General features: G+C 48.8%; 1 protein-coding gene across 9 annotated transcripts in view; it reads left to right on the plus strand.

Moving 5' to 3' along the window:
* The window catches only part of LOC109894015 (endophilin-A1), a 72,282-nt gene that overhangs the window by 40,971 nt on the left and 5,768 nt on the right, over nt 1-25,543 (plus strand). For 6 of the 9 annotated variants that reach the window (XR_004210538.1, XM_031828253.1, XM_031828254.1 and 3 more), the window contains exons 3-7: nt 14,049-14,121; nt 14,390-14,533; nt 15,175-15,308; nt 21,025-21,183; nt 25,415-25,521. Coding sequence is in view for 7 of the 9 variants with exons in the window: in XM_031828253.1 (XP_031684113.1) it covers nt 14,049-14,121; nt 14,390-14,533; nt 15,175-15,308; nt 21,025-21,183; nt 25,415-25,521 (617 nt within the window). In the remaining 2 variants the exon portion in view is untranslated. The remainder of the gene's footprint in view (nt 1-14,048; nt 14,122-14,389; nt 14,534-15,174; nt 15,309-21,024; nt 21,184-25,414; nt 25,522-25,543) is intronic. The other 3 variants (XR_004210539.1, XM_031828257.1, XM_031828259.1) reach the window with 1 other exon arrangement.

A 25,543-nucleotide genomic window follows, 5' to 3' on the forward strand; every position in this document is an offset into this window, starting at 1 on the left:
CCACACTACAGAGTACAGTCCCTTCATGTTCTGTCCAGGCATGTTGTCTCTCCCTTCACACTACAGAGTAAAGCCCCTTCATGTTCTGTCCAGGCATGTTGTCTCTCCCTCCACATCAGAGTAAAGTCCCTTCATGTTCTGTCCAAGCATGTTGTCTCTCGCTCCACCTCCACACTACAGAGTAAAGCCCCTTCATGTTCTGTCCAGGCATGTAGTCTCTCCCTCCACCTCCACACTACAGAGTACAGCCCCTTCATGTTCTGTCCAGGCATGTAGTCTCTCCCTCCACCTCCACACTACAGAGTACAGCCCCTTCATGTTCTTTCCAGGCATGTAGTCTCTCCCTCCACCTCCACACTACAGAGTAAAGCCCCTTCATGTTCTGTCCAGGCGTGTTATCTCTCGCTCCACACTACAGAGTAAAGCCCCTTCATGTTCTGTCCAGGCATGTAGTCTCTCCCTCCACCTCCACACTACAGAGTAAAGCCCCTTCATGTTCTGTCCAGGCATGTTGTCTCTCCCTCCACACTACAGAGTAAAGCCCCTTCATGTTCTGTCCAGGCATGTAGTCTCTCCCTCCACCTCAACACTACAGAGTAAAGCCCCTTCATGTTCTGTCCAGGTGTGTTATCTCTCACTCCACACTACAGAGTACAGCCCCTTCATGTTCTGTCCAGGCATGTAGTCTCTCCCTCCACCTCCACCTCCACACTACAGAGTACAGCCCCTTCATGTTCTGTCCAGGCGTGTTATCTCTCACTCCACCTCCACACTACAGAGTACAGCCCCTTCATGTTCTGTCCAGGCATGTAGTCTCTCCCTCCACACTACAGAGTAAAGCCCCTTCATGTTCTGTCCAGGCGTGTTATCTCTCGCTCCACCTCCACACTACAGAGTAAAGCCCCTTCATGTTCTGTCCAGGCGTGTTATCTCTCGCTCCACCTCCACACTACAGAGTAAAGCCCCTTCATGTTCTGTCCAGGCGTGTTATCTCTCACTCCACACTACAGAGTACAGCCCCTTCATGTTCTGTCCAGGCGTGTTATCTCTCACTCCACACTACAGAGTACAGCCCCTTCATGTTCTGTCCAGGCGTGTTATCTCTCACTCCACACTACAGAGTACAGCCCCTTCATGTTCTGTCCAGGCGTGTTATCTCTCCCTCCACACTACAGAGTAAAGCCCCTTCATGTTCTGTCCAGGCGTGTTATCTCTCACTCCACACTACAGAGTAAAGCCCCTTCATGTTCTGTCCAGGCCTGTTATCTCTCGCTCCACCTCCACACTACAGAGTACAGCCCCTTCATGTTCTGTCCAGGCATGTAGTCTCTCCCTCCACACTACAGAGTAAAGCCCCTTCATGTTCTGTCCAGGCGTGTTATCTCTCGCTCCACCTCCACACTACAGAGTAAAGCCCCTTCATGTTCTGTCCAGGCGTGTTATCTCTCGCTCCACCTCCACACTACAGAGTAAAGCCCCTTCATGTTCTGTCCAGGCGTGTTATCTCTCGCTCCACCTCCACACTACAGAGTAAAGCCCCTTCATGTTCTGTCCAGGCGTGTTATCTCTCCCTCCACACTACAGAGTAAAGCCCCTTCATGTTCTGTCCAGGCGTGTTATCTCTCACTCCACACTACAGAGTAAAGCCCCTTCATGTTCTGTCCAGGCGTGTTATCTCTCGCTCCACCTCCACACTACAGAGTAAAGCCCCTTCATGTTCTGTCCAGGCGTGTTATCTCTCGCTCCACCTCCACACTACAGAGTACAGCCCCTTCATGTTCTGTCCAGGCGTGTTATCTCTCCCTCCACACTACAGAGTAAAGCCCCTTCATGTTCTGTCCAGGCGTGTTATCTCTCACTCCACACTACAGAGTACAGCCCCTTCATGTTCTGTCCAGGCGTGTTATCTCTCGCTCCACCTCCACACTACAGAGTAAAGCCCCTTCATGTTCTGTCCAGGCGTGTTATCTCTCGCTCCACCTCCACACTACAGAGTAAAGCCCCTTCATGTTCTGTCCAGGCGTGTTATCTCTCGCTCCACCTCCACACTACAGAGTACAGCCCCTTCATGTTCTGTCCAGGCGTGTTATCTCTCGCTCCACCTCCACACTACAGAGTACAGCCCCTTCATGTTCTGTCCAGGCGTGTTATCTCTCGCTCCACCTCCACACTACAGAGTAAAGCCCCTTCATGTTCTGTCCAGGCGTGTTATCTCTCGCTCCACCTCCACACTACAGAGTAAAGCCCCTTCATGTTCTGTCCAGGCGTGTTATCTCTCCCTCCACCTCCACACTACAGAGTAAAGCCCCTTCATGTTCTGTCCAGGCGTGTTATCTCTCCCTCCACACTACAGAGTAAAGCCCCTTGATGTTCTGTCCAGGCGTGTTATCTCTCCCTCCACCTCCACACTACAGAGTAAAGCCCCTTCATGTTCTGTACAGGCGTGTTATCTCTCCCTCCACCTCCACACTACAGAGTAAAGCCCCTTCATGTTCTGTCCAGGCGTGTTATCTCTCGCTCCACCTCCACACTACAGAGTAAAGCCCCTTCATGTTCTGTCCAGGCGTGTTATCTCTCCCTCCACACTACAGAGTACAGCCCCTTCATGTTCTGTCCAGGTGTGTTATCTCTCCCTCCACACTACAGAGTACAGCCCCTTCATGTTCTGTCCAGGCGTGTTATCTCTCCCTCCACCATACAGAGTACAGCCCCTTCATGTTTTGTCCAGGCGTGTTATCTCTCCCTCCAAACTACAGAGTACAGCCCCTTCATGTTCTGTCCAGGCGTGTTATCTCTCCCTCCACCTCCACACTACAGAGTACAGCCCCTTCATGTTCTGTCCAGGCGTGTTATCTCTCCCTCCACCTCCACACTACAGAGTACAGCCCCTTCATGTTCTGTCCAGGCGTGTTATCTCTCCCTCCACCTCCACACTACAGAGTAAAGCCCCTTCATGTTCTGTCCAGGCGTGTTATCTCTCCCTCCACCTCCACACTACAGAGTACAGCCCCTTCATGTTCTGTCCAGGCGTGTTATCTCTCCCTCCACCTCCACACTACAGAGTAAAGCCCCTTCATGTTCTGTCCAGGCGTGTTATCTCTCCCTCCACACTACAGAGTAAAGCCCCTTCATGTTCTGTCCAGGTGTGTTATCTCTCCCTCCACACTACAGAGTACAGCCCCTTCATGTTCTGTCCAGGCGTGTTATCTCTCCCTCCACACTACAGAGTAAAGCCCCTTCATGTTCTGTCCAGGCGTGTTATCTCTCCCTCCACACTACAGAGTACAGCCCCTTCATGTTCTGTCCAGGTGTGTTATCTCTCCCTCCACACTACAGAGTAAAGCCCCTTCATGTTCTGTCCAGGTGTGTTATCTCTCCCTCCACACTACAGAGTACAGCCCCTTCATGTTCTGTCCAGGCGTGTTATCTCTCCCTCCACACTACAGAGTACAGCCCCTTCATGTTCTGTCCAGGCGTGTTATCTCTCACTCCACCTCCACACTACAGAGTACAGCCCCTTCATGTTCTGTCCAGGCATGTAGTCTCTCCCTCCACACTACAGAGTAAAGCCCCTTCATGTTCTGTCCAGGCGTGTTATCTCTCACTCCACACTACAGAGTAAAGCCCCTTCATGTTCTGTCCAGGCGTGTTATCTCTCGCTCCACCTCCACACTACAGAGTACAGCCCCTTCATGTTCTGTCCAGGCGTGTTATCTCTCGCTCCACCTCCACACTACAGAGTAAAGCCCCTTCATGTTCTGTCCAGGCGTGTTATCTCTCGCTCCACCTCCACACTACAGAGTAAAGCCCCTTCATGTTCTGTCCAGGCGTGTTATCTCTCGCTCCACCTCCACACTACAGAGTACAGCCCCTTCATGTTCTGTCCAGGCGTGTTATCTCTCGCTCCACCTCCACACTACAGAGTAAAGCCCCTTCATGTTCTGTCCAGGCGTGTTATCTCTCCCTCCACACTACAGAGTAAAGCCCCTTCATGTTCTGTCCAGGCGTGTTATCTCTCCCTCCACACTACAGAGTAAAGCCCCTTGATGTTCTGTCCAGGCGTGTTATCTCTCCCTCCACCTCCACACTACAGAGTAAAGCCCCTTCATGTTCTGTACAGGCGTGTTATCTCTCCCTCCACCTCCACACTACAGAGTAAAGCCCCTTCATGTTCTGTCCAGGCGTGTTATCTCTCGCTCCACCTCCACACTACAGAGTAAAGCCCCTTCATGTTCTGTCCAGGCGTGTTATCTCTCCCTCCACACTACAGAGTACAGCCCCTTCATGTTCTGTCCAGGTGTGTTATCTCTCCCTCCACACTACAGAGTACAGCCCCTTCATGTTCTGTCCAGGCGTGTTATCTCTCCCTCCACCATACAGAGTACAGCCCCTTCATGTTTTGTCCAGGCGTGTTATCTCTCCCTCCAAACTACAGAGTACAGCCCCTTCATGTTCTGTCCAGGCGTGTTATCTCTCCCTCCACCTCCACACTACAGAGTACAGCCCCTTCATGTTCTGTCCAGGCGTGTTATCTCTCCCTCCACCTCCACACTACAGAGTACAGCCCCTTCATGTTCTGTCCAGGCGTGTTATCTCTCCCTCCACCTCCACACTACAGAGTAAAGCCCCTTCATGTTCTGTCCAGGCGTGTTATCTCTCCCTCCACCTCCACACTACAGAGTACAGCCCCTTCATGTTCTGTCCAGGCGTGTTATCTCTCCCTCCACCTCCACACTACAGAGTAAAGCCCCTTCATGTTCTGTCCAGGCGTGTTATCTCTCCCTCCACACTACAGAGTAAAGCCCCTTCATGTTCTGTCCAGGTGTGTTATCTCTCCCTCCACACTACAGAGTACAGCCCCTTCATGTTCTGTCCAGGCGTGTTATCTCTCCCTCCACACTACAGAGTAAAGCCCCTTCATGTTCTGTCCAGGCGTGTTATCTCTCCCTCCACACTACAGAGTACAGCCCCTTCATGTTCTGTCCAGGTGTGTTATCTCTCCCTCCACACTACAGAGTAAAGCCCCTTCATGTTCTGTCCAGGTGTGTTATCTCTCCCTCCACACTACAGAGTACAGCCCCTTCATGTTCTGTCCAGGCGTGTTATCTCTCCCTCCACACTACAGAGTACAGCCCCTTCATGTTCTGTCCAGGCGTGTTATCTCTCACTCCACCTCCACACTACAGAGTACAGCCCCTTCATGTTCTGTCCAGGCATGTAGTCTCTCCCTCCACACTACAGAGTAAAGCCCCTTCATGTTCTGTCCAGGCGTGTTATCTCTCACTCCACACTACAGAGTACAGCCCCTTCATGTTCTGTCCAGGCGTGTTATCTCTCACTCCACACTACAGAGTACAGCCCCTTCATGTTCTGTCCAGGCGTGTTATCTCTCACTCCACACTACAGAGTACAGCCCCTTCATGTTCTGTCCAGGCGTGTTATCTCTCCCTCCACACTACAGAGTAAAGCCCCTTCATGTTCTGTCCAGGCGTGTTATCTCTCACTCCACACTACAGAGTAAAGCCCCTTCATGATCTGTCCAGGCGTGTTATCTCTCGCTCCACTTCCTCACTACAGAGTAAAGCCCCTTCATGTTCTGTCCAGGCGTGTTATCTCTCGCTCCACCTCCACACTACAGAGTACAGCCCCTTCATGTTCTGTCCAGGCGTGTTATCTCTCGCTCCACCTCCACACTACAGAGTAAAGCCCCTTGATGTTCTGTCCAGGCGTGTTATCTCTCGCTCCACCTCCACACTACAGAGTACAGCCCCTTCATGTTCTGTCCAGGCGTGTTATCTCTCACTCCACCTCCACACTACAGAGTAAAGCCCCTTCATGTTCTGTCCAGGCGTGTTATCTCTCGCTCCACCTCCACACTACAGAGTAAAGCCCCTTCATGTTCTGTCCAGGCGTGTTATCTCTCGCTCCACCTCCACACTACAGAGTACAGCCCCTTCATGTTCTGTCCAGGCGTGTTATCTCTCGCTCCACCTCCACACTACAGAGTAAAGCCCCTTCATGTTCTGTCCAGGCGTGTTATCTCTCCCTCCACCTCCACACTACAGAGTAAAGCCCCTTCATGTTCTGTCCAGGCGTGTTATCTCTCCCTCCACACTACAGAGTAAAGCCCCTTGATGTTCTGTCCAGGCGTGTTATCTCTCCCTCCACCTCCACACTACAGAGTAAAGCCCCTTCATGTTCTGTCCAGGCGTGTTATCTCTCCCTCCACCTCCACACTACAGAGTAAAGCCCCTTCATGTTCTGTCCAGGCGTGTTATCTCTCCCTCCACCTCCACACTACAGAGTAAAGCCCCTTCATGTTCTGTCCAGGCGTGTTATCTCTCCCTCCACACTACAGAGTACAGCCCCTTCATGTTCTGTCCAGGCGTGTTATCTCTCCCTCCACACTACAGAGTACAGCCCCTTCATGTTCTGTCCAGGTGTGTTATCTCTCCCTCCACACTACAGAGTACAGCCCCTTCATGTTCTGTCCAGGCGTGTTATCTCTCACTCCACCTCCACACTACAGAGTAAAGCCCCTTCATGTTCTGTCCAGGCGTGTTATCTCTCGCTCCACCTCCACACTACAGAGTAAAGCCCCTTCATGTTCTGTCCAGGCGTGTTATCTCTCGCTCCACCTCCACACTACAGAGTACAGCCCCTTCATGTTCTGTCCAGGCGTGTTATCTCTCGCTCCACCTCCACACTACAGAGTAAAGCCCCTTCATGTTCTGTCCAGGCGTGTTATCTCTCCCTCCACCTCCACACTACAGAGTAAAGCCCCTTCATGTTCTGTCCAGGCGTGTTATCTCTCCCTCCACACTACAGAGTAAAGCCCCTTGATGTTCTGTCCAGGCGTGTTATCTCTCCCTCCACCTCCACACTACAGAGTAAAGCCCCTTCATGTTCTGTCCAGGCGTGTTATCTCTCCCTCCACCTCCACACTACAGAGTAAAGCCCCTTCATGTTCTGTCCAGGCGTGTTATCTCTCCCTCCACCTCCACACTACAGAGTAAAGCCCCTTCATGTTCTGTCCAGGCGTGTTATCTCTCCCTCCACACTACAGAGTACAGCCCCTTCATGTTCTGTCCAGGCGTGTTATCTCTCCCTCCACACTACAGAGTACAGCCCCTTCATGTTCTGTCCAGGTGTGTTATCTCTCCCTCCACACTACAGAGTACAGCCCCTTCATGTTCTGTCCAGGCGTGTTATCTCTCCCTCCACCATACAGAGTACAGCCCCTTCATGTTTTGTCCAGGCGTGTTATCTCTCCCTCCAAACTACAGAGTACAGCCCCTTCATGTTCTGTCCAGGCGTGTTATCTCTCCCTCCACCTCCACACTACAGAGTACAGCCCCTTCATGTTCTGTCCAGGCGTGTTATCTCTCCCTCCACCTCCACACTACAGAGTAAAGCCCCTTCATGTTCTGTCCAGGTGTGTTATCTCTCCCTCCACCTCCACACTACAGAGTACAGCCCCTTCATGTTCTGTCCAGGCGTGTTATCTCTCCCTCCACCTCCACACTACAGAGTAAAGCCCCTTCATGTTCTGTCCAGGCGTGTTATCTCTCCCTCCACACTACAGAGTAAAGCCCCTTCATGTTCTGTCCAGGTGTGTTATCTCTCCCTCCACACTACAGAGTACAGCCCCTTCATGTTCTGTCCAGGCGTGTTATCTCTCCCTCCACACTACAGAGTAAAGCCCCTTCGTGTTCTGTCCAGGCGTGTTATCTCTCCCTCCACACTACAGAGTACAGCCCCTTCATGTTCTGTCCAGGTGTGTTATCTCTCCCTCCACACTACAGAGTACAGCCCTTTCATGTTCTGTCCAGGCGTGTTATCTCTCCCTCCACACTACAGAGTAAAGCCCCTTCATGTTCTGTCCAGGCGTGTTATCTCTCCCTCCACCTCCACACTACAGAGTAAAGCCCCTTCATGTTCTGTCCAGGCGTGTTATCTCTCCCTCCACACTACAGAGTACAGCCCCTTCATGTTCTGTCCAGGTGTGTTATCTCTCCCTCCACACTACAGAGTACAGCCCCTTCATGTTCTGTCCAGGCGTGTTATCTCTCCCTCCACACTACAGAGTACAGCCCCTTCATGTTCTGTCCAGGTGTGTTATCTCTCGCTCCACCTCCACACTACAGAGTACAGCCCCTTCATGTTCTGTCCAGGCGTGTTATCTCTCGCTCCACCTCCACACTACAGAGTAAAGCCCCTTCATGTTCTGTCCAGGCGTGTTATCTCTCGCTCCACCTCCACACTACAGAGTAAAGCCCCTTCATGTTCTGTCCAGGCGTGTTATCTCTCGCTCCACCTCCACACTACAGAGTACAGCCCCTTCATGTTCTGTCCAGGCGTGTTATCTCTCGCTCCACCTCCACACTACAGAGTAAAGCCCCTTCATGTTCTGTCCAGGCGTGTTATCTCTCGCTCCACCTCCACACTACAGAGTAAAGCCCCTTCATGTTCTCTCCAGGCGTGTTATCTCTCCCTCCACCTCCACACTACAGAGTAAAGCCCCTTCATGTTCTGTCCAGGCGTGTTATCTCTCCCTCCACACTACAGAGTAAAGCCCCTTGATGTTCTGTCCAGGCGTGTTATCTCTCCCTCCACCTCCACACTACAGAGTAAAGCCCCTTCATGTTCTGTCCAGGCGTGTTATCTCTCCCTCCACCTCCACACTACAGAGTAAAGCCCCTTCATGTTCTGTCCAGGCGTGTTATCTCTCGCTCCACCTCCACACTACAGAGTAAAGCCCCTTCATGTTCTGTCCAGGCGTGTTATCTCTCCCTCCACACTACAGAGTACAGCCCCTTCATGTTCTGTCCAGGCGTGTTATCTCTCCCTCCACACTACAGAGTACAGCCCCTTCATGTTCTGTCCAGGTGTGTTATCTCTCCCTCCACACTACAGAGTACAGCCCCTTCATGTTCTGTCCAGGCGTGTTATCTCTCCCTCCACCATACAGAGTACAGCCCCTTCATGTTTTGTCCAGGCGTGTTATCTCTCCCTCCAAACTACAGAGTACAGCCCCTTCATGTTCTGTCCAGGCGTGTTATCTCTCCCTCCACCTCCACACTACAGAGTACAGCCCCTTCATGTTCTGTCCAGGCGTGTTATCTCTCCCTCCACCTCCACACTACAGAGTAAAGCCCCTTCATGTTCTGTCCAGGCGTGTTATCTCTCCCTCCACCTCCACACTACAGAGTACAGCCCCTTCATGTTCTGTCCAGGCGTGTTATCTCTCCCTCCACCTCCACACTACAGAGTAAAGCCCCTTCATGTTCTGTCCAGGCGTGTTATCTCTCCCTCCACACTACAGAGTAAAGCCCCTTCATGTTCTGTCCAGGTGTGTTATCTCTCCCTCCACACTACAGAGTACAGCCCCTTCATGTTCTGTCCAGGCGTGTTATCTCTCCCTCCACACTACAGAGTAAAGCCCCTTCATGTTCTGTCCAGGCGTGTTATCTCTCCCTCCACACTACAGAGTACAGCCCCTTCATGTTCTGTCCAGGTGTGTTATCTCTCCCTCCACACTACAGAGTACAGCCCTTTCATGTTCTGTCCAGGCGTGTTATCTCTCCCTCCACACTACAGAGTAAAGCCCCTTCATGTTCTGTCCAGGCGTGTTATCTCTCCCTCCACCTCCACACTACAGAGTAAAGCCCCTTCATGTTCTGTCCAGGCGTGTTATCTCTCCCTCCACACTACAGAGTACAGCCCCTTCATGTTCTGTCCAGGTGTGTTATCTCTCCCTCCACACTACAGAGTACAGCCCCTTCATGTTCTGTCCAGGCGTGTTATCTCTCCCTCCACACTACAGAGTACAGCCCCTTCATGTTCTGTCCAGGTGTGTTATCTCTCGCTCCACCTCCACACTACAGAGTACAGCCCCTTCATGTTCTGTCCAGGCGTGTTATTTCTCCCTCCACCTCCACACTACAGAGTAAAGCCCCTTCATGTTCTGTCCAGGTGTGTTATCTCTCCCTCCACCTCCACACTACAGAGTAAAGCCCCTTCATGTTCTGTCCAGGCGTGTTATCTCTCCCTCCACCTCCACACTACAGAGTAAAGCCCCTTCATGTTCTGTCCAGGAGTGTTATCTCTCCCTCCACCTCCACACTACAGAGTACAGCCCCTTCATGTTCTGTCCAGGCGTGTTATCTCTCCCTCCACACTACAGAGTACAGCCCCTTCATGTTCTGTCCAGGTGTGTTATCTCTCGCTCCACCTCCACACTACAGAGTACAGCCCCTTCATGTTCTGTCCAGGCGTGTTATCTCTCGCTCCACCTCCACACTACAGAGTAAAGCCCCTTCATGTTCTGTCCAGGCGTGTTATCTCTCGCTCCACCTCCACACTACAGAGTAAAGCCCCTTCATGTTCTGTCCAGGCGTGTTATCTCTCGCTCCACCTCCACACTACAGAGTACAGCCCCTTCATGTTCTGTCCAGGCGTGTTATCTCTCGCTCCACCTCCACACTACAGAGTAAAGCCCCTTCATGTTCTGTCCAGGCGTGTTATCTCTCGCTCCACCTCCACACTACAGAGTAAAGCCCCTTCATGTTCTCTCCAGGCGTGTTATCTCTCCCTCCACCTCCACACTACAGAGTAAAGCCCCTTCATGTTCTGTCCAGGCGTGTTATCTCTCCCTCCACACTACAGAGTAAAGCCCCTTGATGTTCTGTCCAGGCGTGTTATCTCTCCCTCCACCTCCACACTACAGAGTAAAGCCCCTTCATGTTCTGTCCAGGCGTGTTATCTCTCCCTCCACCTCCACACTACAGAGTAAAGCCCCTTCATGTTCTGTCCAGGCGTGTTATCTCTCGCTCCACCTCCACACTACAGAGTAAAGCCCCTTCATGTTCTGTCCAGGCGTGTTATCTCTCCCTCCACACTACAGAGTACAGCCCCTTCATGTTCTGTCCAGGCGTGTTATCTCTCCCTCCACACTACAGAGTACAGCCCCTTCATGTTCTGTCCAGGTGTGTTATCTCTCCCTCCACACTACAGAGTACAGCCCCTTCATGTTCTGTCCAGGCGTGTTATCTCTCCCTCCACCATACAGAGTACAGCCCCTTCATGTTTTGTCCAGGCGTGTTATCTCTCCCTCCAAACTACAGAGTACAGCCCCTTCATGTTCTGTCCAGGCGTGTTATCTCTCCCTCCACCTCCACACTACAGAGTAAAGCCCCTTCATGTTCTGTCCAGGCGTGTTATCTCTCCCTCCACACTACAGAGTACAGCCCCTTCATGTTCTGTCCAGGTGTGTTATCTCTCCCTCCACACTACAGAGTACAGCCCCTTCATGTTCTGTCCAGGCGTGTTATCTCTCCCTCCACACTACAGAGTACAGCCCCTTCATGTTCTGTCCAGGTGTGTTATCTCTCGCTCCACCTCCACACTACAGAGTACAGCCCCTTCATGTTCTGTCCAGGCGTGTTATTTCTCCCTCCACCTCCACACTACAGAGTAAAGCCCCTTCATGTTCTGTCCAGGTGTGTTATCTCTCCCTCCACCTCCACACTACAGAGTAAAGCCCCTTCATGTTCTGTCCAGGCGTGTTATCTCTCCCTCCACCTCCACACTACAGAGTAAAGCCCCTTCATGTTCTGTCCAGGCGTGTTATCTCTCCCTCCACCTCCACACTACAGAGTAAAGCCCCTTCATGTTCTGTCCAGGCGTGTTATCTCTCCCTCCACACTACAGAGTACAGCCCCTTCATGTTCTGTCCAGGTGTGTTATCTCTCGCTCCACCTCCACACTACAGAGTACAGCCCCTTCATGTTCTGTCCAGGCGTGTTATCTCTCCCTCCACCTCCACACTACAGAGTACAGCCCCTTCATGTTCTGTCCAGGCGTGTTATCTCTCCCTCCACCTCCACACTACAGAGTAAAGCCCCTTCATGTTCTGTCCAGGCATGTTATCTCTCCCTCCACACTACAGAGTAAAGCCCCTTCATGTTCTGTCCAGGTGTGTTATCTCTCCCTCCACACTACAGAGTACAGCCCCTTCATGTTCTGTCCAGGCGTGTTATCTCTCCCTCCACACTACAGAGTAAAGCCCCTTCATGTTCTGTCCAGGCGTGTTATCTCTCCCTCCACACTACAGAGTACAGCCCCTTCATGTTCTGTCCAGGTGTGTTATCTCTCCCTCCACACTACAGAGTACAGCCCCTTCATGTTCTGTCCAGGCGTGTTATCTCTCCCTCCACACTACAGAGTAAAGCCCCTTCATGTTCTGTCCAGGCGTGTTATCTCTCCCTCCACCTCCACACTACAGAGTAAAGCCCCTTCATGTTCTGTCCAGGCGTGTTATCTCTCCCTCCACACTACAGAGTACAGCCCCTTCATGTTCTGTCCAGGTGTGTTATCTCTCGCTCCACCTCCACACTACAGAGTACAGCCCCTTCATGTTCTGTCCAGGCGTGTTATCTCTCCCTCCACCTCCACACTACAGAGTAAAGCCCCTTCATGTTCTGTCCAGGTGTGTTATCTCTCCCTCCACCTCCACACTACAGAGTAAAGCCCCTTCATGTTCTGTCCAGGCGTGTTATCTCTCCCTCCACACTACAGAGTAAAGCCCCTTCATGTTCTGTCCAGGCGTGTTATCTCTCCCTCCACCTCCACACTACAGAGTAAAGCCCCTTCATGTTCTGTCCAGGCGTGTTATCTCTCCCTCCACACTACAGAGTACAGCCCCTTCATGTTCTGTCCAGGTGTGTTATCTCTCGCTCCACCTCCACACTACAGAGTACAGCCCCTTCATGTTCTGTCCAGGCGTGTTATCTCTCCCTCCACCTCCACACTACAGAGTAAAGCCCCTTCATGTTCTGTCCAGGCGTGTTATCTCTCCCTCCACACTACAGAGTAAAGCCCCTTCATGTTCTGTCCAGGCGTGTTATCTCTCCCTCCACCTCCACACTACAGAGTAAAGCCCCTTCATGTTCTGTCCTGGCGTGTTATCTCTCCCTCCACACTACAGAGTAAAGCCCCTTCATGTTCTGTCCAGGCGTGTTATCTCTCCCTCCACACTACAGAGTACAGCCCCTTCATGTTCTGTCCAGGTGTGTTATCTCTCCCTCCACACTACAGAGTACAGCCCCTTCATGTTCTGTCCAGGCGTGTTATCTCTCCCTCCACACTACAGAGTAAAGCCCCTTCATGTTCTGTCCAGGCGTGTTATCTCTCCCTCCACCTCCACACTACAGAGTAAAGCCCCTTCATGTTCTGTCCAGGCATGTTATCTCTCCCTCCACACTACAGAGTACAGCCCCTTCATGTTCTGTCCAGGTGTGTTATCTCTCCCTCCACACTACAGAGTACAGCCCCTTCATGTTCTGTCCAGGCGTGTTATCTCTCCCTCCACACTACAGAGTAAAGCCCCTTCATGTTCTGTCCAGGCGTGTTATCTCTCCCTCCACCTCCACACTACAGAGTAAAGCCCCTTCATGTTCTGTCCAGGCGTGTTATCTCTCCCTCCACACTACAGAGTACAGCCCCTTCATGTTCTGTCCAGGTGTGTTATCTCTCCCTCCACACTACAGAGTACAGCCCCTTCATGTTCTGTCCAGGCGTGTTATCTCTCCCTCCACACTACAGAGTAAAGCCCCTTCATGTTCTGTCCAGGCGTGTTATCTCTCCCTCCACCTCCACACTACAGAGTAAAGCCCCTTCATGTTCTGTCCAGGCGTGTTATCTCTCCCTCCACACTACAGAGTACAGCCCCTTCATGTTCTGTCCAGGTGTGTTATCTCTCGCTCCACACTACAGGATCCAAAGCCTTCCTCCTCCTTCTGTGTTTTCTCTCATTCTCTCCATCTTTTCTCCTTCTTCTCTCTTCCTCCCCTACACCCCAGCTCTCTCTTCTGTCTTTCTGCCTCAATCTCCTGCTTCTCTCTCCTCCTCCCTCTCCTCTCCCCTCTTTCTCTTTTCTGTCTTAATGTCTTTCTTCCCTCTCACCCCACCCTCTTTTCTGTCTTTGTCATAATCTCGCTCTCCTTTTTTAAATTAAAAAAATATATCTCTCTCTCTGTGGGTTGTAGAAGGTGGACACCACCAGTAGGGCGGTGATGGACATTATGACCAAGACAACTGAGTATCTGCAGCCCAACCCAGGTGAGAGACACGTGCCATGGCTGGTCTCAAATGGCACCCTATCCCCTATATAGTGCACTACATTTGACCTGAGCCCTATGGACCCTGCTGAAAATAAATGCACCGTGTTTTGGTCAACCCTTTTTGATAGATTTTTATTTAATTGACTAAATTATACACATGACAATACACCATAATCAAGCACATGTTTAAAAAGTAAACTTCTACGGCAAGTTTGATTTGATTTAATTGATTGAGTGATTCATGAATGAATTGTTTGCGTGTACAGCCTCCAGAGCCAAGATGACCATGATCAACTCCATGTCTAAGATGCGTGGCCAGGAGAAGGGTCTGGGCTACATCCAGACCGAGACCGTCCTGGGAGAGTCCATGCAGAAGTTTGGCAGGGAGCTCGGAGAAGAGTCCAACTTTGGTAAGTCACTATGGCGGTACTTGCCTTCTGAATAGTAGGCTTCTGGGTATACGGAAATATAACGTTGTATAGGATGTGACATTTCTAAAATGTTGTATGTTTTAAATGCCAGGATGTTATACTCATGTAGTCTTTTCATCAAGTAGAATTCGCTGCACACTATTGAAGAGAATCCTCTTTTTGCACTTGTTTGAACATGTTTGACAACAGCTCATAATCGGAATAGGGGGCTCGCTCTACCAAAATGTACGAATGACGGGGAACAAATGCGATTGCGCATTTGATGATGCCTTCTCAGTATGGATGAGTAGTATGTTGAAATGATAATGGTTGCTTACCGCATACCTTTCTACTAAACAGTATGTTCTAAACAGTATGTAGTACTATTAGTACCCAGTATGTAGTTTTAGTTAGTAGTAGGCCAGACCGATTTCGATCACCGCCATTGTCTATTTATAATGGTGCTGATTGCTAGACTGCCCCCAGATTTGTTTGTGCGGCCTTGCCAACTCATAAGACCAAACAAACAACGGAGTGGGCTAGCTTAGCGCTCATAAACAACATTGATGTGCAAACTCCTCAACTTGTCTGAAGGAGATGGAGGAGTACATGTTGTTATATTATGCCCCTGTGTGTTCCAGGCCTGGCTCTGATCGATGCTGGGGAGTCCATGCGTGAGCTGGGGGAGGTGAAGGACGCTCTCGACATGGAGGTCAAGCAGAACTTCCTGGACCCGCTGCAGACCCTCCACGACAAAGACCTCAAGGAGATTGCAGTGAGACTGGATTTATTCATTTTATTTGATATTTTATGCAACATTGAGACCCAGACTGGGGGAAAGTAAGGCCGTCTGGTAATACAACATGCCCAGAAACTATAGGCTCCTACACCACTATTTAACATTGCTGCATGTCAGCCGAGAATTGACTGGAAACCGGGTGGTTTACCCTCCAAATTGCTTTGTGGTTTGAGGAGAACACTTACATTTTGTCAAGACGGAGATGAGTGGCCGAAATCGAGGTGCGCATGGACAACAGCGGATGAATCAATTCAGGCTACAAGTGTAGGCCAAATGACAATGGTAGAATGTCATTACAATACACACAGGTGTTTTTGTAACAGATGTCTCTTTCAATTCATCAAATTGCGGGTGCACAGAGCACTGTTGGGGTTTGGACGAATGTGTGCAGGTAGGCTACAGGAGCGCATTGGTTAAGTGATTGTTTGACAATCAGATGAAAACATCATGACTGGTTGTGTTTATGCCACAATTAGAAGGCATAGGCGTGTCCATAAGGCTGGGGAAGCTGGGGAAGCTGGGGAAGCTGGGGAGGCTGGGGAAGCTGGGGAGGCTGGGGAGGCTGGGGAAGCTGGGGAAGCTGGAGAGGCTGGGGAAGCTGGGGAAGCTGGGGAAGCTGGGGAAGCTTTCCATAAAGTACATTTGATGTAGCTTCTTTTTTTTCTTTTTTTAACTGTAGATTGTTTGAAATCGCATAGCCCACAGTCGAAGGGCCCGCAATTTGGGCAAATACCAAATAGATGATTGTTGAGTTACGACTATCAGTGAGAAGAAGAGAGACCCAGCCAGGCATATCGCAATATTTAAAAATACAATTGCAGAAAAACTGTTTGGAAAGCAAATGGCTATTGCTGTAAAGAGATGACAATGAAAATACTCACCTGTATTTTAGTGATCAAAATTCATAACTTAATTGAGTGAACAGTAGCGAGAACATCAGCCATATCCCCGGTGAGTAGGCATATTCAGTCTTTGTCATTGGGTCAATACCACTTTTTTTGTTTGTTTTTGGACAAACATTTCCTCCTTCAGTTTGTATTCTTGTCTCCCCTTCCCATAGGCCTATTAGATGGATCAGACAACATCGGTTTTATTGATATGTTTGTCAGTGTCAGCAGAGTAGGCTACCCTGCAATTTATTTAGTATAGGTGTCTCGTACAGGTAAGAAATGAAGTCTACTTTCACCCCTGGACCCAGGTCTCTTTTTTGAGTGAGTACTGCATAAAAAAAAATCCCTACATACAAAATACAAGGATAACAAGAACAGTGTACTCGCATGACATCACAAGGCAGACATAATAACAAAACTGCATAACAGACATAACACAATAACAACACAGCAAGCTAGACACAACACCCTAATAACAACACAGCAAGCTAGACACACCACCCTAATAACAACACAGCAAGCTAGACACACCACCCTAATAACAACACAGCAAGCTAGACACACCACCCTAATAACAACACAGCATGCTAGACACACCACCCTAATAACAACACAGCAAGCTAGACACACCACCCTAATAACAACACAGCAAGCTAGACACAACACCCTAATAACAACACAGCAAGCTAGACACACCACCACAATAACAACATGGCAAGCTAGACACAACACCACAATAACAGCATAGCAAGCTAGACACAACAACACAATAACAGCATAGCAAGCTAGACACAACAACACAATAACAGCACAGCAAGCTAGACACAACAACACAATAACAGCACGGCAAGCTAGACACACCACCCTAATAACAACACGGCAAGCTAGACACACCACCCTAATAACAACACGGCAAGCTAGACACACCACCCTAATAACAACACAGCAAGCTAGACACACCACCCTAATAACAACGCGGCAAGCTAGACACACCACCCTAATAACAACACAGCAAGCTAGACACACCACCCTAATAACAACACAGCAAGCTAGACACACCACCCTAATAACAACACAGCAAGCTAGACACACCACCCTAATAACAACACGGCAAGCTAGACTCACCACCCTAATAACAACACGGCAAGCTAGACACACCACCGTAGTAACAACACAGCAAGCTAGACACACCACCCTAATAACAACACAGCAAGCTAGACACACCACCCTAGTAACAACACAGCAAGCTAGACACACCACCCTAATAACAACACGGCAAGCTAGACACAACACCCTAATAACAACACGGCAAGCTAGACACACCACCCTAATAACAACACGGCAAGCTAGACACAACACCCTAATAACAACACGGCAAGCTAGACACACCACCCTAATAACAACACGGCAAGCTAGACACAACACCCTAATAACAACACGGCAAGCTAGACACACCACCCTAATAACAACACGGCAAGCTAGACACACCACCCTAATAACAACACGGCAAGCTAGACAGACCACCCTAATAACAACACGGCAAGCTAGACACACCACCCTAATAACAACACGGCAAGCTAGACAGACCACCCTAGTAACAACACAGCAAGCTAGACACACCACCCTAGTAACAACACAGCAAGCTAGACACACCACCCTAATAACAACACGGCAAGCTAGACACACCACCGTAGTAACAACACAGCAAGCTAGACACACCACCCTAATAACAACACGGCAAGCTAGACACAACACCCTAATAACAACACGGCAAGCTAGACACACCACCCTAATAACAACACGGCAAGCTAGACAGACCACCCTAGTAACAACACAGCAAGCTAGACACACCACCCTAATAACAACACGGCAAGCTAGACACATCACCGTAGTAACAACACAGCAAGCTAGACACACCACCCTAATAACAACACGGCAAGCTAGACACACCACCCTAATAATAACACGGCAAGCTAGACACACCACCCTAATAACAACACGGCAAGCTAGACACACCACCCTAATAACAACACGGCAAGCTAGACATAACATGGTAAGCTAGACCGATGTACCGTTAATTTTCTATGTCCTTAATGAGACACATTGAAAGTCATTGCATGCATTACAACATACAACTCAAATCCTAGTCACGTTGAAAGCAGACCAGGAAAAGATTCATTTAAAAAATGTAACGTTAATGCCAACGTTGCACCTTTATATGCACATAAATAAGTGGAGTAAAAATCACTTCATCTAGACATTGACATCAGTTGGATAACTCCTAATGCTCAGTCAATGTTTACTGCCCTGGAGGGAGAGGCAGCATGTTTACTCTACTCTCTCGTTGGAGTTGCCCAATACAATTACATCCGTCTTCCTGCCAGACCACATAATCAATACTCAGCTGGTAATGTTTAGATTCTCGGAGAGCTTCATTTAGACTTTTTTGTTCTAAGGGCAGAGGGAAAATCAACTCTGGCATACTAAAAGTTTATAATTAACTCTGAATAATCATATGCCTGAAGGTGTCTGATACGGGTAAGCATTGGTGATGGCACCACCTTCAGATTATTTAGGAAAAGCTGACCACGACTCCATTTTGTTGCTCCCAGCCTATAGACAGAAACTAAAACAAGAAGCTCCCGCGCTCAGGTCTGTTCAACGCTGGTCCGACCAATCTGATTCCACGCTTCAAGATTGCTTCGATCACGTGGACTGGGATATGTTACGCATTGCTTCAAACAACAACATTGACGAATACGCTGATTCGGTGAGCGAGTTCATTAGAAAGTACGATGATGTCGTACCCAAAGAAACTATTAAAACATTCACAAACCAGAAACCGTGGATTGATGGCAATATTCGCGAAACTGAAAGCACGAACCACTGCTTTTAATCCGGGCAAGGTGACCGGAAACATGACCGAATACAAACAGTGTAGCTATTCCCTCCGGAAGGCAATCAAACAAGCTAAGCGTCAGTATAGAGACAAAGTGGAGTCACAATTCAACGGCTCAGACACGAGGTATGTGGCAGGGTCTACAGTCAATCACGGATTACAAAAAGAAAACCAGCCCAGTCACGGACCAGGATGCCTTGCTCCCAGGCAGACTAAATAACTTCTTTGCTTGCTTTGAGGACAATACAGTGCCACTGACACGGCCCGCTACCAAAACCGGCGGACTGTCCTTCACTGCAGCCGACGTGAGTAAAACATTTAAACGTGTTAAACCTCGCAAGTCTGCAGGCCCAGACGGCATCCCCAGCCGCGCCCTCAGAACATGCGCAGACCAGCTGGCTGGTGTGTTTATGGACATATTCAATCAATCCTTATCCCAGTCTGCTGTTCCCACATGCTTCAAGAGGGCCACCATTGTTCTTGTTCCCAAGAAAGCTAAGGTAACTGAGCTAAACGACTATCGCCCCGTAGCACTCACTTCCGTCATCATGAAGTGCTTTGAGAGACTAGTCAAGGACCATATCACCTCCACCCTACCTGACATCCTAGACCCACTCCAATTTGCTTACCGCCCCAATAGGTCCACAGACAACGCAATCGCAACCACACTGCACACTGCCCTAACCTATCTGGACAAGAGGAATACCTATGTGAGAATGCTGTTCATCGACTACAGCTCAGCATTCAACAACGTAGTACCCTCCAAACTCGTCATCAAGCTCCAGACCCTGGGTTTCGACCCCGCCCTGTGTAACTGGGTACTGGACTTCCTGACGGGCCTCCCCCAGGTGGTGAGGGTAGGTAACAACATCTCCATCCCGCTGATCCTCAACACTGGGGCCCCACAAGGGTGCGTTCTGAGCCCTCTCCTGTACTCCCTGTTCACCCACGACTGCGTGGCCATGCACGCCTCCAACTCAATTATCAAGTTTGCAGATGACACTACAGTGGTAGGCTTGATTACCAACAACGACGTGACGGCCTACAGGGAGGAGGTGAGGGCACTCGGAGTGTGGTGTCAGGAAAATAACCTCACACTCAATGTCAACAAAACAAAGGAGATGATCGTGGACTTCAGGAAACAGCAGAGGGAGCACCCCCCACCCATCCACATCGACGGGACAGGAGTGGAGAGGGTAGTAAGTTTTAAGTTCCTCGGCGTACACATCATGGACAAACTGAATTGGTCCACTCACACAGACAGTGTGGTGAAGAAGGCACAACAGCGCCTCTTCAACCTCAGGAGGCTGAAGAAATTCGGCTTGTCACCAAAAGCACTCACAAACTTTTACAGATGCACAATGTATCACTAGCCACTTTAAACAATGGCACTTTTATATGTTTACATACCCTACATTACTCATCTCATATGTATATACTGTACTCGATACCATCTACTGCATCTTGCCTATGCCGTTCTGTACCATCACTCATTCATATATTTTTATGTACATATTCTTCATTCCTTTACACTTGGGTGTATAAGGTAGTTGTTGTGAAATTGTTAAATTAGATTACTCGTTGGTTATTACTGCATTGTCGGAACTAGAAGCACAAGCATTTCACTACACTCGCATCTGCTAACCATGTGTATGTGACAAATAAAATTTGATTTGATCTGCTGTGGCCGGGAGCTCCGGTCATGTTGCTGGCATGTGCCTGTCCAATCTGAGGTCAGGGGTTGTTTCAGGACTGGGCCATGAGTTGAACTGGGCCAAGCTGAGCTGGACCAGCACAGTACGGTTTGGGTTGGTACGAAAAGGATGAAGTTGTCTAACCATTTGGAGTGATCCCTGTCTAACCTGTCACTCTTATCACCCTTTCTTCCTTCCTCTCCTTGCAGCATCACCTGAAGAAACTGGAAGGCCGCCGTCTGGACTTCGACTACAAGAAGAAGCGTCAGGGCAAGGTGACAGACGACGAGATCAAACAGGCTCTGGAGAAGTTTGACGATACCAAGGAGATCGCTGAGCTCAGCATGTTCAACCTGTTGGAGAGTGATGTAAGGAATATGTTTCTACCGTTACACACACTGTGTGGGAAGTAGGTAGGTAGGTAGGTAGGTAGGTAGGTGTGTGTGTGTGTGTGTGTGTGTGTGTGTGTGTGTGTGTGTGCGATGACCCACCATTGACACATGAGCACCATGTTTTCCTCCTGTACTGTAGGTTCAGTGTGAAGTGGTGAACTAATTAATAAATGCAAGTATACTGTTTACCTGTGGGTCTAAGCACTAAATATCTATATTGCTAGTAGTGTAGTAAGCAGGAGTAATTAGTAAGCAAAAGTAGCAGTAGTAGCAGCAGTGGTAGTAGCAGCAGGTAGTAGCAGTAGGAGCAGGTAATAGTAGCAGCAGGTAATAGTAGCAGCAGGTAATAGTAGCAGCATTGGTAGTAGCAGCAGGTAATAGTAGTAGCAGGTAATAGTAGCAGCAGTGGTAGTAGCAGCAGGTAATAGTAATAGCAGGTAATAGTAATAGCAGGTAATAGTAGCAGCAGGTAATAGTAGCAGCAGGTAATAGTAGCAGCAGGTAATAGTAGCAGCAGGTAATAGTAGCAGCAGGTAATAGTAGCAGCAGGTAATAGTAATAGCAGATAATAGTAATAGCAGATAATAGTAGCAGCAGGTAATAGTAGCAGCAGGTAATAGTAGCAGCAGGTAATAGTAATAGCAGGTAATAGTAATAGCAGGTAATAGTAGCAGCAGGTAATAGTAGCAGCAGTGGTAGTAGCAGCAGGTAATAGTAGCAGCAGGTAATAGGAGCAGCAGTGGTAGTAGCAGCAGGTAATATTAGCAGCAGGTAATAGTAGCAGCAGTGGTAGAAGTAGCAGGTAATAGTAGCAGCAGGTAATAGTAGCAGCAGGTAATAGTAGCAGCAGGTAATAGTAGCAGCAGTGGTAGTAGCAGCAGGTAATAGTAATAGCAGGTAATAGTAGCAGCAGGTAATAGTAGCAGCAGGTAATAGTAATAGCAGGTAATAGTAATAGCAGATAATAGTAGCAGCAGGTAATAGTAGCAGCAGGTAATAGTAGCAGCAGGTAATAGTAGCAGCAGGTAATAGTAGCAGTAGGTAATAGTAATAGCAGGTAATAGTAGCAGCAGGTAATAGTAGCAGCAGTGGTAGTAGCATGTAATAGTAGCAGCAGTGGTAGAAGTAGCAGGTAATAGTAGCAGCAGTGGTAGTAGCAGCAGGTAATAGTAGCAGCAGGTAATAGTAGCAGCAGGTAATAGTAGTAGCAGCAGTGGTAGTAGCAGCAGGTAATAGTAGTAGCAGCAGTGGTAGTAGCAGCAGGTAATAGTAGCAACAGTGGTAGTAGCAGCAGGTAATAGTAGCAGCAGTGGTAGTAGCAGCAGGTAATAGTAATAGCAGGTAATAGTAGCAGCAGGTAATAGTAGCAGCAGGTAATAGTAGCAGCAGGTAATAGTAGCAGCAGGTAATAGTAATAGCAGGTAATAGTAGCAGCAGGTAATAGTAATAGCAGATAATAGTAGCAGCAGGTAATAGTAGCAGCAGGTAATAGTAGCAGCAGGTAATAGTAGCAGCAGTGGTAGTAGCAGCAGGTAATAGTAGCAGCAGTGGTAGTAGCAGCAGGTAATAGTAGCAGCAGGTAATAGGAGCAGCAGTGGTAGTAGCAGCAGGTAATAGTAGCAGCAGTGGTAGTAGCAGCAGGTAATAGTAGCAGCAGTGGTAGTAGCAGCAGGTAATAGTAGCAGCAGTGGTAGTAGCAGCAGGTAATAGTAGCAGCAGGTAATAGTAGCAGCAGTGGTAGAAGCAGCAGGTAATAGTAGCAGCAGTGGTAGAAGCAGCAGGTAATAGTAGCAGCAGTGGTAGAAGCAGCAGGTAATAGTAGCAGCAGGTAATAGTAGCAGCAGGTAATAGTAGCAGCAGTGGTAGTAGCAGCAGGTAATAGTAGCAGCAGGTAATAGTAGCAGCAGTGGTAGAAGCAGCGGGTAATAGTAGCAGCAGTGGTAGTAGCAGCAGGTAATAGTAGCAGCAGTGGTAGTAGCAGCAGGTAATAGTAGCAGCAGGTAATAGTAGCAGCAGTGGTAGTAGCAGCAGGTAATAGTAGCAGCAGTGGTAGAAGCAGCAGGTAATAGTAGCAGCGGGTAATAGTAGCAGCGGGTAATAGTAGCAGCAGGTAATAGTAGCAGCAGTGGTAGAAGCAGCAGGTAATAGTAGCAGCAGTGGTAGAAGCAGCAGGTAATAGTAGCAGCGGGTAATAGTAGCAGCGGGTAATAGTAGCAGCGGGTAATAGTAGCAGCAGGTAATAGTAGCAGCAGGTAATAGTAGCAGCAGGTAATAGTAATAGCAGGTAATAGTAGCAGCAGGTAATAGTAATAGCAGGTAATAGTAGCAGCAGGTAATAGTAGCAGCAGGTCATAGTAGCAGTAGTGGTAGTAGCAGCAGGTAATAGTAGCAGCAGGTAATAGTAGCAGCAGTGGTAGTAGCAGCAGGTAATGGTAGCAGCAGTGGTAGTAGCAGCAGGTAATAGTAGCAGCAGGTAATAGTAATAGCAGGTAATAGTAGCAGCAGGTACTAGTAGCAGCAGGTAATAGTAAATGCAGGTAATAGTAAATGCAGGTAATAGTAAATGCAGGTAATAGTAAATGCAGGTAATAGTAATAGCAGATAATAGTAGCTGCAGGTAATAGTAGCTGCAGGTAATAGTAGCAGCAGGTAATAGTAGCAGCAGGTAATAGTAATAGCAGGTAATAGTAGCAGCAGTGGTAGTAGCAGCAGGTAATAGTAGCAGCAGGTAATAGTAGCAGCAGTGGTAGTAGCAGCAGGTAATAGTAGCAGCAGGTAATAGTAGCAGAAGGTAATAGTAGCAGCAGTGGTAGTAGCAGCAGGTAATAGTAGCAGAAGGTAATAGTAGCAGCAGTGGTAGTAGCAGCAGGTAATAGTAGCAGAAGGTAATAGTAGCAGCAGTGGTAGTAGCAGCAGGTAATAGTAGCAGCAGTGGTAGTAGCAGCAGGTAATAGTAGCAGCAGGTAATAGTAGCAGCAGGTAATAGTAGCAGCAGTGGTAGTAGCAGCAGGTAGTAGTAGCAGCAGGTAATAGCAGCAGGTAATAGTAGCAGCAGGTAATAGTAGCAGCAGGTAATAGTAGCAACAGTGGGAGTAGCAGCAGGTAATAGTAGCAGCAGTGGTAGTAGCAGCAGGTAATAGTAGCAGCAGGTAATAGTAGCAGCAGGTAATAGTAGCAGCAGTAGTAGTAGCAGCAGGTAATAGTAGCAGCAGTGGTAGTAGTAGTCATCATGTCTTTATACTGCATCTTCTGTTCATCACTGAGCACATGTTTGATGTTCAATAGTTTTTTTTTCTCAGCAAACTGTGTCTGTCTATTCTCTAGTCTCTGTCCTCTTCTCTCTCTCCGTCTCTAGTCCAAGTCACCTCCCCCTCTGGCCAGCTGCAACCACGGCAACAGAGGTGGTCATGATTCAAAGCTTGTGTTCTACCTCTTGTCAGAGCATCACAGGCTGACTTTGACTCACTGTGTATTGTCTGCATGTAACGTTGTGTTGTGTGGACTGGAGGTTCTCATCAAGGCAGTATCAGGGAACCTAGAGCCTCAGATATCAGATGAACAGGACTTCTATAGAGATATAAATAATTATAATAACTGTTGAGCTCTACGTTCTATAATGGCTCCTCCACCCATCTATCGATCCATCCAGTCTTTCTTGACCTTGTGTTGTCATATCAAAGTATCTGTACGTTAACCAGTTGTCCCGAACCGGCTCGTAGCCCGTAACAAAAAGGGAGAGAACATGGAGATCAAGGAATAGCAAAAATATGTTGATTAACTAAAGTAAACTAAACAAGTAACAATGGTGTGTGTAGTCAGTAGTGTAAGTGTGGTTGCGTGCAATGTGATAATGAGGGGTGTTGAAAGGTGCCAAAGCAAACAAACAAAACAGCCACAAAAATACCACACCCAACAGTGTGTCTGCATGGGGAGAGTCTCCCCAATGAATGGGGGAAAGGTGTATTTATCCCAGGACACACCGGAGCCCACCTACATCCTAATAAGGAAAACAAGAGCAAAGAGAAAGAATTGGGCAGACCGAGTGGGAGGGTCGTCACACAGTAAGACGGATGTGTTGACCTTGCAGTATCACACTGTAGTTTCTGTATGTTAGCCAGACCAGTGAGTCCGGATGTATACTGTAGGACTTGGGCCACGCCGCCCATATGTAACAGTCGTCCCGTTGGGCCTTTTGTGTTTGCGTCAGCAGATTGAACAGGTGAGCCAGCTAGCCGCACTGGTCCAAGCCCAGGTGGAGTACCATCGTCAGTGTGCTGAGATCCTCACCCAGCTGCAGTCCAAGATGGAGGACCGGTCAGTATTTATAATAATATAT

The sequence above is a fragment of the Oncorhynchus kisutch genome, linkage group LG7 (assembly GCF_002021735.2).
Source record: "Oncorhynchus kisutch isolate 150728-3 linkage group LG7, Okis_V2, whole genome shotgun sequence".
NCBI lineage: Eukaryota > Metazoa > Chordata > Actinopteri > Salmoniformes > Salmonidae > Oncorhynchus > Oncorhynchus kisutch.